The sequence below is a fragment of the Convolutriloba macropyga genome, chromosome 10 (genome assembly GCF_964194025.1).
Source record: "Convolutriloba macropyga chromosome 10, txConMacr16.3, whole genome shotgun sequence".
Classification (NCBI taxonomy): Eukaryota; Metazoa; Xenacoelomorpha; order Acoela; family Convolutidae; genus Convolutriloba; species Convolutriloba macropyga.
In genome coordinates this window covers 49738977-49751871 of record NC_134477.1, presented here as the reverse complement: position 1 = coordinate 49751871, position 12895 = coordinate 49738977, and the positions used below count along the sequence as shown (strand labels likewise).

The 12895-nt window shown below is 37.6% G+C and overlaps 1 protein-coding gene across 1 annotated transcript in view; it reads right to left on the bottom strand.

Moving 5' to 3' along the window:
* LOC142348639 (uncharacterized) overlaps positions 1-12895 on the bottom strand; it is a 50310-nt gene that overhangs the window by 9887 nt on the left and 27528 nt on the right. Inside the window, exon 3 of the mRNA XM_075400054.1 lies at positions 11291-11533. Within this exon, the coding sequence (XP_075256169.1) occupies positions 11291-11533 (243 nt within the window). The remainder of the gene's footprint in view (positions 1-11290; positions 11534-12895) is intronic.

The following is a 12895-nucleotide window of genomic DNA, read 5'->3' as shown; positions in this document are numbered from 1 at the left end:
TGGCAGTTAACTGCTGTTATCGCAAGAGGTGTTGATTAAAAACACTTCAGCATTAGACTACGAGTTTCTCACACTCTTTTCTCGCCACTGTTTACTCAGTAACAGTGGCGAGAAAAAAAATCTGAGAAACTCTTAGTCTAATGCTGAAGTTTTTTTCCAGTGTCGATCGGGCATTAAAATTAATTACACTGGCAGTTAACTGCTGTTATCGCAAGAGGTGTTGATTAAAAACACTTCAGCTTTAGAATACGAGTTTCTCACACTCTTTTCTCGCCACTGTTTACTCAGTAACAGTGGCGAGAAAAAAATGTGAGAAACTCTTAGTCTAATGCTGAAGTGTTTTTCCAGTGTCGATCGGGCATTAAAATTGATTACACTGGCAGTTAACTGCTGTTATCGCAAGAGGTGTTGATTAAAAACACTTCAGCATTAGACTACGAGTTTTTCACACTCTTTTCTAGCCACTGTTTACTCAGTAACAGTGGCGAGAAAAAAATTGAGAAACTCTTAGTCTAATGCTGAAGTGTTTTTCCAGTGTCGATCGGGCATTAAAATTAATTACACTGGCAGTTAACTGCTGTTATCGCAAGAGGTGTTGATTAAAAACACTTCAGCATTAGACTACGAGTTTCTCACACTCTTTTCTAGCCACTGTTTACTCAGTAACAGTGGCGAGAAAAAAATTGAGAAACTCTTAGTCTAATGCTGAAGTGTTTTTCCAGTGTCGATCGGGCATTAAAATTAATTACACTGGCAGTTAACTGCTGTTATCGCAAGAGGTGTTGATTAAAAACACTTCAGCATTAGACTACGAGTTTCTCACACTCTTTTCTCGCCACTGTTTACTCAGTAACAGTGGAGAGAAAAAAATGTGAGAAACTCTTAGTCTAATGCTGAAGTGTTTTTCCAGTGTCGATCGGGCATTAAAATTGATTACACTGGCAGTTAACTGCTGTTATCGCAAGAGGTGTTGATTAAAAACACTTCAGCATTAGACTACGAGTTTCTCACACTCTTTTCAAGCCACTGTTTACTCAGTAACAGTGGCGAGAAAAAAATTGAGAAACTCTTTGTCTAATGCTGAAGTGTTTTTCCAGTGTCGATCGGGCATTAAAATTAATTACACTGGCAGTTAACTGCTGTTATTGCAAGAGGTGTTGATTAAAAACACTTCAGCATTAGACTTCGAGTTTCTCACACTCTTTTCTCGCCACTGTTTACTCAGTAACAGTGGCGAGAAAAAAATGTGAGAAACTCTTAGTCTAATGCTGAAGTGTTTTTCCAGTGTCGATCGGGCATTAAAATTGATTACACTGGCAGTTAACTGCTGTTATCGCAAGAGGTGTTGATTAAAAACACTTCAGCATTAGACTACGAGTTTCTCACACTCTTTTCTAGCCACTGTTTACTCAGTAACAGTGGCGAGAAAAAAATCGAGAAACTCTTAGTCTAATGCTGAAGTGTTTTTCCAGTGTCGATCGGGCATTAAAATTAATTACACTGGCAGTTAACTGCTGTTATCGCAAGAGGTGTTGATTAAAAACACTTCAGCATTAGACTACGAGTTTCTCACACTCTTTTCTCGCCACTGTTTACTCAGTAACAGTGGCGAGAAAAAAAATCTGAGAAACTCTTAGTCTAATGCTGAAGTTTTTTTCCAGTGTCGATCGGGCATTAAAATTAATTACACTGGCAGTTAACTGCTGTTATCGCAAGAGGTGTTGATTAAAAACACTTCAGCATTAGACTACGAGTTTCTCACACTCTTTTCAAGCCACTGTTTACTCAGTAACAGTGGCGAGAAAAAAATTGAGAAACTCTTTGTCTAATGCTGAAGTGTTTTTCCAGTGTCGATCGGGCATTAAAATTAATTACACTGGCAGTTAACTGCTGTTATTGCAAGAAGTGTTGATTAAAAACACTTCAGCATTAGACTACGAGTTTCTCACACTCTTTTCTCGCCACTGTTTACTCAGTAACAGTGGCGAGAAAAAAATGTGAGAAACTCTTAGTCTAATGCTGAAGTGTTTTTCCAGTGTCGATCGGGCATTAAAATTGATTACACTGGCAGTTAACTGCTGTTATCGCAAGAGGTGTTGATTAAAAACACTTCAGCATTAGACTACGAGTTTCTCACACTCTTTTCTAGCCACTGTTTACTCAGTAACAGTGGCTAGAAAAAAATTGAGAAACTCTTAGTCTAATGCTGAAGTGTTTTTCCAGTGTCGATCGGGCATTAAAATTAATTACACTGGCAGTTAACTGCTGTTATCGCAAGAGGTGTTGATTAAAAACACTTCAGCATTAGACTACAAGTTTCTCACACTCTTTTCTAGACACTGTTTACTCAGTAACAGTGGCGAGAAAAAAATTGAGAAACTCTTAGTCTAATGCTGAAGTGTTTTTCCAGTGTCGATCGGGCATTAAAGTTAATTACACTGGCAGTTAACTGCTGTTATCGCAAGAGGTGTTGATTAAAAACACTTCAGCATTAGACTACGAGTTTCTCACACTCTTTTCTCGCCACTGTTTACTCAGTAACAGTGGCGAGAAAAAAAATCTGAGAAACTCTTAGTCTAATGCTGAAGTTTTTTTCCAGTGTCGATCGGGCATTAAAATTAATTACACTGGCAGTTAACTGCTGTTATCGCAAGAGGTGTTGATTAAAAACACTTCAGCTTTAGACTACGAGTTTCTCACACTCTTTTCTCGCCACTGTTTACTCAGTAACAGTGGCGAGAAAAAAATGTGAGAAACTCTTAGTCTAATGCTGAAGTGTTTTTCCAGTGTCGATCGGGCATTAAAATTGATTACACTGGCAGTTAACTGCTGTTATTGCAAGAGGTGTTGATTAAAAACACTTCAGCATTAGACTTCGAGTTTCTCACACTCTTTTCTAGCCACTGTTTACTCAGTAACAGTGGCGAGAAAAAAATTGAGAAACCCTTAGTCTAATGCTGAAGTGTTTTTCCAGTGTCGATCGGGCATTAAAATTGATTACACTGGCAGTTAACTGCTGTTATCGCAAGAGGTGTTGATTAAAAACACTTCAGCATTAGACTACGAGTTTCTCACACTCTTTTCTCGCCACTGTTTACTCAGTAACAGTGGCGAGAAAAAAATCTGAGAAACTCTTAGTCTAATGCTGAAGTTTTTTCCAGTGTCGATCGGGCATTAAAATTAATTACACTGGCAGTTAACTGCTGTTATCGCAAGAGGTGTTGATTAAAAACAATTCAGCATTAGACTACGAGTTTCTCTCACTCTTTTCTCGCCACTGTTTACTCAGTAACAGTGGCGAGAAAAAAGTGTGAGAAACTCGTAGTCTAATGCTGAAGTGTTTTTCCAGTGTCGATCGGGCATTAAAATTAATTACACTGGCAGTTTAATTAATTGCTGTTATCGCAACAGGTGTTGATTAAAAACACTTCAGCATTAGACTACGAGTTTAGCTCAGTGTTTTATCGCCACTGTTACTAAAAAAACAGTGGCGATAAAAGAGTGGCGATAAACTCGTAGTCTAATGATGGAAACAGTTTGATAAATTGTAGTCTAAAAAAACTTGTGTTGTGTGAGTGGTGTGTGTGTGCGTGCGTGCGTGCGCGTGCGTATGTGTGTGTATCTCTGTGTGTGCGCGCGCACGTGCGTGTGCGTGCATGTGTGTGGTGTGTATGTTGTGTGTGTGCGTGGTGTGTGTATGTGTGGTGTGTGTGATGAGCGTGTGGTGTGTTTTTTGTGGTGTGTGTTTTGTGTTGTGTGTGTGTGTGCGTGTGTGTGTTTGCGCGTGCGTGTGTGTGTGTGTACGTGCGTGTGCGTGTGTATGTGTGTGTATGCGTGTGCGTGAGTGAGTGTGGGTATGTGCGTGTTTGTGTGTCTGTATGTGTATGTGTGCCTGTGTGTGTATATGTGTGTGGGAGCGGGGGAGGGGGGCGCCTGATGACAAAACGAAGAACAGATCTCAAGAAATATCACTTACTTTAGAAAATGTAATTATCCAAAAAATAAAAATGCAAAAAACCAATAAAACTGTGTTCAATTTTGAAATGATCGCAACAAGTGTTGATTAAAAAAATTACCACACGGTTGTTATCGCCCTCGAAGTTATCATAACACCTCGGCTTTGCCTCGGAGTTTGATAAATTCGCGGTGACGATAACAACCGTGTGGTAATATTCATTAATCAACAACTGTTGCGGTAATAGCAGATGAATAAAATGCCATTGCAAAAAATTTTAATGGCCAATCGACATTGGAAAACACTTCAGCATTAGACTACGAGTTCATCACACACTTTTATCGCCACTGTTGCTAAGCAAACAGTGGCGGGCAATAAATGAGTGGTGATAAACTCGTAGTCTAATCATGGAAACAGTTTGATGAACTTGTAGTCTAAAAAACAATTGTGTGGTGTACGTGTGTGTGGTGTCTGTGCGGTGTGTGTGTGGTATATGTGTGTGGTGCGTTTGTGCAGTCTGTGTGGTATGTGCGTGTGGCGTATGCTTGTGGTTTGTGTGTGTGGTGCAAGTGCGTGCGTGTGGAGGTTTGTGTGTGTGTCTGTGTCTATGTGGGTGGTGCGTGTGTGGTGTGTGTGGTGCAAGTGCGTGTGTAAGTGTGTGCGCGTGTGTATGTGTGTGTCTATGTGTGTGGTGTCTGTGCGGCGTGTTTGTGTAGTGTGTGTTTTTGTGGTGCAAGTGCGTGCGAGCGTGTGTGGGTGTGTGTGTTTCGGTGTGTGTCTGTGTTTGTGTGTGTAAGTGTGAGTATGCATGTGTGAGTGTGTGTTTGTGTGTGGTGTGCGTGGTGCAAGTGCGTGTGTAAGTGTGTGCGCGTGTGTATGTGTGTGTCTATGTGTGTGGTGTGTTTGTGTGTGGTGAGTGTGTGGTTTGCTCTGTGTGTGTGTGTGTGTGTGCGAGTGTGTGAGTGTGTGTGTGTGAGTGATGTGTGTGGTGCAAGTTCGTGTGTAAGTGTGTGTGCCTTTCTATGTGTGTATCTATGTGTGTGGTGTGTTTGTGGTGTGTGCGTGTGGTGTGCTGTATGTGTGTGTGTGCGTGCGCGTGCGTGCGAGTGCGTGTGTTTGTGTGTGCGTGCGTGCGTGCGTGCGTGTGTGTGCGTGTATGTGTGTGCGCGCGTGTGTGCATGCGTGTCTCTCTCTCTGTGTGTGGTGTATGTGTGTGTTGTGTGTGTGTGTGTGTGGTGCAAGTGCGTGCTTATGGGTGTTTGTGTGTGTGTCTGTGTTTTTGTATGTGTGTGTACGTGTGTGTGAATATGTGTGTCTATTTGTGTGGTGCGTGTGTGGTGTGTGTGTGTGTGTGTGATGTGTCTGTGTGTGTGTGTGCGTGCGTGTGTGTGTGCGTGCGTGCGTGCGTGTGTGTGCGTGTATGTGTGTGCGTGTCTGTTTTTGTGTGTGTGCGTGTGTATGTGTGTGTCTATGTGTCTGGTGTGTTTGTGTGTGGTGAGTGTGTGGTTTGCCCTGTGTGTGTGCCGGTGTGAGTGTGTGTGTGTGTGTGTGGTGTGTGTGGCGCAAGTGCGTGTGTAAGTGTGTGTGCGTGTGTATGTGTGTGTCTATTTGTGTGGTGCGTGTGTGGTGTGTGTGTGTGTGTGATGTGTGTGTGGTGTCTGTGCGGCGTGTGTGTGTGGTGTGTGTATGTGTGGTGCAGGTGCGTGCGAGTGTGTGTGAGTGTGTGTGTGTTTGTGTGTGTGTCTGTATTTGTGTGTCTAAGTGTTTGAATGTGTGTCTGAGTGTGTGTGTGTGTGGTGTGTGTGGTGCAAGTGCTTGTGTATTTTTGTGTGCGTGTGTATATGTGTGTCTGTGTGTGTGTGTGCGTGCGTTTGTGTGTGCGTGCGTGCGTGTGTGTGTGCGTGTATGTGTGTGCGCGCGTGTGTGCGTGCCTGTCTCTCTGTGTGTGTGTGTTTGTTGCAAGCGCGTGCGCATGGGTGTTTGTGTGTGTGTCTGTGTATTTGCGTGTGTGTATATGTGTGTATGTGTGTGTCTATTTGTGTGGTGCGTGTGTGGTGTGTGTGTGTGTGTGTTGTGTGTGGTGTCTGTGCGGCGTGTGTGTGTGTGGTGTGTGTATGTGTAGTGCGGGTGCGTGCGAGTGTGTGTGAGTGTATGTGTGTTTGTGTGTGTCTGTGTTTGTGTGTCTAAGTGTTTGTGTGTGTGTGTCTGAGTGTGTGTGTGTGGTGTGTGTGGTGCAAGTGCTTGTCTAAGTTTGTGTGCGTGTCTATGTGTGTGTATATGTGTGTGGTGTGTTTGTGGTGTGTGTGTGTGTGTGCGTGTGCGTGTGTGTGTGCGTGCGTGTGTGTGTGTGTGCGTGTATGTGTGTGCGTGTGTGTGTGCGTGTGTGTGTGTGTGTGTCTGTGTGTGTGTGTGTGTGTGTGTGGGGGGGGGGGGGGAAGGAGAAAACGAAGAACAGATCCGAAGAAGTATTACTTACCTTATCACTCACGTAAAATGTAATTGTCCCCAAAAAATAAAAATGCAAAACCGATAAACCTGTGTTCACTTTGAAATGACCGCAACAGGTGTTGATTAAAAAAATTACCACACGATTGTTATCGCCCTCGAAGTTATCATAACACCTCGGCTTTGCCTCGGATTTTGATATTTTCTCGGTGGCGATAACAACCGTGTGGTAATATTCATTATAAAACCAGAAAATAATCATGCTAATATAAGCCAGACGTATGCTTTAAATCTACCTCTCCACTTTTTTTTGAAAATTTGATTGTCATTCTATTCAGTGAGTTCAACAAACACACGATACTGTGTAATAAAGAGACTTTTTGTTTTGCATTGCATCAGTATTGACAATAAACGAGTTGCAGTAAACTTCTTGTGAAACCACTACATTGCCGATATCCGATAAATTGAGTATACATATTCGATTTTGTCGGGCTTTTCTTACAAACTATGTTTTAAGATTGAAGCTTGTGCATGAACAACGAGTGGCACTAGGCTAACTTAGTATCATGTGGCTTAAAATTATATCCCTATCCCGCAGATACAGTATCTAGTTACCAAAATACAAGAAACCCTAATTGTTCCGACCCCACTTGTGGGGGGGGGAGAAACTATATACTCAAATGGTTTTTTTTTTTGTTCAGTCAATTTTGGCCGATCGATATATTCATCGATCGATATATTCATCACAAATTTTATCTTTAAAAATTGGTCCAGCGTAGAATTAAAAATTAAAAGGATTTTTTTGATTTTTGTTTTTTTTCGAGGATTGAAGTTTTGTGTGAACACGGGATATTTGTTCACTTTTAGTTTAATTTTTCTTCAAATTAAGATATTTTCTATAAAAACAGCATTTCAAACATAAATTTCTTGAAAAAAATTGAACAAATTTTGTGTTCCTGATAGACTAAAGGCGATAAAAAAGGCTAGTTTTGGTCTAATAGGGAGCTTCAATATCAAAAAAATTCGAAATCTATTTGAGAGCTCTTTTTTTTAATAAAAAATTTCTACTTTTTTTGCTTTTTAGGTCACCTAGAGACAAGTCACTTTTCATATCGAGATTCCGTTAATGACAAACATCTTTTACAGTCAAATGAAGCCAACTGAAGAAAAATCGCTTTCAAGGAATTGCTCATGTTTTTTTGCTTCGACTCTGAGTTTTCGTTATTTTAATTAACATTTTGAATTTCTTTTTGGAGGTTTTCTAATTTTTTGGAGTCTTATGGCATGGACTCATTGAATAACTGTGCAATATGTTCCGTAATAAGTTTTAAGTGAAAATTTCTAGTGCCTTGAGCGGACAGCTAATGGCTGTTAAGACTTCAAAGATAGTTTTTCGAATTTTTTTTTTATCATTAACCAATCATAAACTTATTATCGTGAACTGTAAGTCAATCTCTGTGATTAAAGCACCCTCTTCATTCCCACTGTAACCAAATTTGGTCTAGTTGGGGTTTTTATCCTTATCTTTTTGTAATATGACTTCAATGACACAAGATTTCAAAAAGTTTTATAAAATTTTTCAGATATTTTCGTATTATTGGTTACTTTTGAAATCTTCTCACTATATCCTAATATTGACAACTCATAGTGGCTTAATAAAAACGTTCATTGGATCACAGATGAAGTTTTCAGAGAAAAACTTATGGTTTCAATTGGCTTCAACCTTTTCTTCTCGCACCTTTCTACTGATTTTTTTTGCCTGATTTTGTTGTTGTTTTCATAGTCATAGGACTTGTTGTGATGTCTTATTGATCGCCTATGAATGACAAACAACCCAACACTCCTATTGAAGCATATATGAGCGTTTTTTTTTACTCCCGTTGAAATCTTTTAAATTTAATGGCTGTTAAGAGTTTAAAAATAATTTTTCGAAACAAATCTTAAGTTTTTTGTGAACTGTTAGTCAGTCTCAGTATTGACAGCACCCGGTTGCTTTCTACTGCAACTAATATAAATTTCGTTAGCGGTTTTATCTTCTAACTATTGATTATATGAGTACAATGACAAAAGAATTCAACATTTTTAAAAAAAACTTTTGGATATATTTGTATTATTGGTTCCATTTGAACTCTTATCTTATTATCCAAATGTTATACAAATTATCTAAGTTTTATTCTAATCCCATTGACTTAAAGACGACATTCGGTGGATGAGAGATAAAGTCTTCAGAGAAAAGCTAATGGTTTAAATGGCTTCGACATTCTCTTCTCGCACTTTTCTACTGAATTTTGCTTTTCGCCTGTTTTTGTTGTTGTTTTCATAGTCGCAAGACTTAGTGTGATGTCTGATTGATTTTTTATGCATGAGAAAATTTTTTTTCTGTCACGGTGTATTTTTTGAGCGTAGTTTTTGATCTCCGTTGAAAGTTTTTGAGTTTAATGGCTGTTAAGCCTTTGAAAATAATTTTTTTCGAAAATTTTTTTGAACATAAACCAATCCTAAACTCTTTTTTCGTGAACTGTAGGTCAATCATAGTACTTTCAAGATCTTTTCCTATTTCTAGTGCAGCCAAAAAAAAATCTGGTCAGCTGTTTTTACTTCTACCTATTAGTTTTAAAATTTTAATGCCACTAGTTTCCATAAATTTTTTAAAAACTTTTGGGTACTTTTTTTTATTTTCGGATCGTTTTAAAATCTTATCACATTATCCTATTACCTATTGTTTTTATTGGTTTTAGGGAGACGTTCAAAGACTCAAAGATAAAGTTTTCAGAGAAGAACTTATGATTTAAGCTGCTTCAACACTTTCTTCTGTTACTTTTCTACTGAATTTTGGTTTTTGCCTGTCTTTGTTGTTGTTTTGATTGTCAATAACTTGTTGGTAGGTTTTATTGACAAAATATGAACAGCAAACAAACTTGTTGTCCCAAAGAGGCATACTTTAGCGTATTTAGTGGATTCCGTTGAAAGCTAATGAAATTCATGGCGTTGATACTAAGAGTTCTCTCAACCATTTCGTGGTTCTAAGGAATTTGTTCATATTAGATTTTTTGAACTATATTGTTAAAAAAAGAATCGCATTGCAATTAAAAAATTAATTGAACATAAAAACGTTTTTAATGAAAAGTTTGGTTTGTTTTTTAATGACTTTGACACTTTTCTCGCACAATTTTTTTCTCGAAATTGCTTGCTGTTTTTGCCTGTTTTTGTTCTTTAGGTAGCCGTAAATTGCTGAAAAATCTCTTAATCTTGTAACTAAGGATTGAGTTAAGGATGTTAACCGAATCAGTCAGTCAGTTTGTAGCCTTTAGTCTTAAAGTTTATGATATACATTTTCAATTATTTTTCAAACTTTTCAGTATTTGTTGTTCTTTTCGTCAAATTGTAACTTATTTTCATCAATGAGAGGTCACATCCAATTTCCTACATTGAAAAAAAAATTTTCTACTGATATTATTTGCCACTGACGCTTTGTTTGTTGGACAAGGTGCGTTTTTATAAACGTTTTTTGAGCGGTAATTTTTTGCGTTTCTTTTCTCTTCTTCGCGTAGTAACAGATCCCAATGGTTTACAAATGTGGTCCAAATAAACTTATTTAATCTCTCAGTATGTTTCCTACAGTTGAATTAGTACAAAATAAGAATTGAACGAAAAATACATAATACTCAGATAATAGCTAATGATTTTAATGGTAGCAATGGTTTGTGTTTTCGCTAACCGTTTGTTATTTTTAAAGTTTTTCTTTAGTTCGTTTCTATGGCTTAGTGTACCCCAAAGCTTAGTTTGTAAGACAAAACTTTTTGGTTTTGTAAGAGTTTTTTAGTAATTTATCAAGGATTATTTAGTTAAAAGCTAATGATTTTTAAGACTTTTAAAATTCCTTGGTTTAAAAAATGTTGTTTAATTTTTGAATTCCGCCTTATTGATCATTCTCTTTATTGAATTGTAACATAGTCTCATTAAGAAAACTTTCCATCAGCTGTATAGTAAGAGGAAAGTAAATTTTAGTGGTTAAGGTTTTATCTGACTGCATTTTGACGTTGTTACTATGTGCTTCTAAATTTAGATATTCAGTTTTTGCCGTGAGATTTTTGTTTTTGCTAATTTTTTTGGTTGTTTTTTTTTGTCTCGTAGTCTCTTTAATGTCAGATCTAATTCGCGCTGTAATAAGTGTAACGATTGTTTTAGCTCAAACTTCTTTTTTGTTATTTCTTCTTTTGGTTGACAATTAAGTCAAAAATGTAGATGAGCTCGATCGGAACATCATGTGCAAACGCACATGAACGAGCCGCCTTGTTAACTATTATTTTCAAAAATATCCCTCTCAATAACATTAGTTGATTAACAATTCGAATTCGAGAAATAAATGATAGGCTTATTGCATGCTCAAAATGATTTTTTCCACAAAACGCAAAATTTATTGATATTGGCCAAGTGATGACAAGACATCCGCGGTACTCAAGCCATGGAGAATTCAAAATATTTAATTTCTTCAACACATTTTTGCGGCCATTCTGAATATATATCATTTGCAAGAGTTATCAAGACACAATTGTGCCTGACAAAAAAGTTTCTTTTCAATGAACGTTTCTTTTCAATGAACGATTCAAGTTTCTTTTCAATGAACGATTCAAGTTTCTTTTCAATGAACGATTCAGAGATGAATCTCAATTGATTATTAATTGAATGGCTGAAGAATTCCTTATGTTTTTTTTCTTCTATGTCTGGAGATATCGAATTTCATTTTGGGACCTCAGCCTGGGAAACCACCCAATATATAAATCCTAAAAGCAAAAATATTTGGTAATGTAAAATAAGAGTTGAGCAAAGTGTGAAAACGCGTACGCTTTGAGGAGTAATAACCAAAATAAATAGCGTTTCCCAGTTTACCTTGTAAGCATCTAGTTAGTTTTCCATTACTGTCTTCCATAATTTTGGCAACAGGAGCTCCTGCGTAGTAATCATATTTCACTTGTGTCTTGGGGTTGTTTTTGAAACAGAGCAAAGTTGGTTGCTTGAACTGACAAGGAGGATGCAATCCCAACTCGTATTTGGGAAAATGAATTGCTGATGCGTCACTGCGAGTTGCGAGAGACCGCGCGGGGTAATCGTAGACTTCAAAGACCCCCTTTTAAGGATCATTTTAAAATCAAACTAGTAACAATCGAAAAACCTGCAATTTTTTGCTCAATTATTAGCGGTCTTATTGCTACATTTAATCAGAGCTGAAAACCCGAGGTACTGATTCTTTGACTTCATCCCAAATCGGGAGTCCAGATTAAAATCATACTAATTATAAGCACACAAACCGAGACTAAAATTGAGAGTGGATGCCGGGGCTTTCAGATCTAAAATTACAGGGCCTAGGCTGCCTTAAAGACAAAAATCTGCGTAATGGTGACACCGAAATATAATCAGAACTGATTTTGGTCATTAAAATCTTGTCAAATGTCTGCTCATAGACTATATCGAGCACAAAAAAGATAATTGGTTTCATAATGTTCAAAAATGATTCTCGCCGATTTTTTTTCAACTTTTGTCGATCGTTGCTAATCGAATTGTTTCCGATCAATGATAATGAAAAAAGGCAACAACATCTGATAAAACAATTCTCTTTGAACAGTGAATAGACTCTTTTTTCGTGAAACACGCACGTGCAGATTTTACAATGCCAGATCTTTGCCGTGCCAGTTTCTAAAACTCTTCTGGTAAACTGTTGGCAATTTGAAACTTTAAAATTGCTTTTTTTGGGAACGGTTACGTGGCTCTGCTACCCATTCCTAGATTAACGCCAGATTTTTCAATGACCTCAAAATTTATTAACAATTTCAAAAATTAATTGATCTAACCTTATTTCTTGGTTCTTTTTTCTTTTTCTTTTCTTTAGAATCTTTAGATTTTTTTCTTTTCTTTAGAGTTAACAAAAAAAATTAATACAGAACTAAACTGAAAAGAATATTTATAAAACTGGTTGAGAAAAGGCTGAACTGTCTGAATCCAAAGCAGAACGTTATTATCTGTTTTCGGGAGAAGGAACAGCGCCAACGGAACAAATTCTCAATTAGCTCTTGCAACACGCAAGAACTAAATGAATTGCGTGCCAAGCTGTGGTTTTGAAATTAAGTACACTATACTCAAGTGGCACGGAAGTGCATATTAAGTTAAGGCGAAAGTTGTCTTAAGATTAACAGATTAACAACTGGAAAATAATTTTGGCTGTTTTATTGCAACGAGAGATTTCTCAACGTGTTTTTTTACCCATCAAATATAAAAAGTTAATTACAAAACATGGTCACTCTGTTTTCTACTACTTAAGGTAGCTGGAATATACGGGCAATGACCAATAAAAAAATGCCAATTAAAAAATTAGGTATGTCTCTGGTTTGTATTGGTAGAAAAAAAAGTTCTTTTGTTCAATAGAGCCAATTTTAGGGTTTACTCAATTTCCAAACATCAGAATCAACTGTACAGTTTATATTTAACGAATCCCGAGAC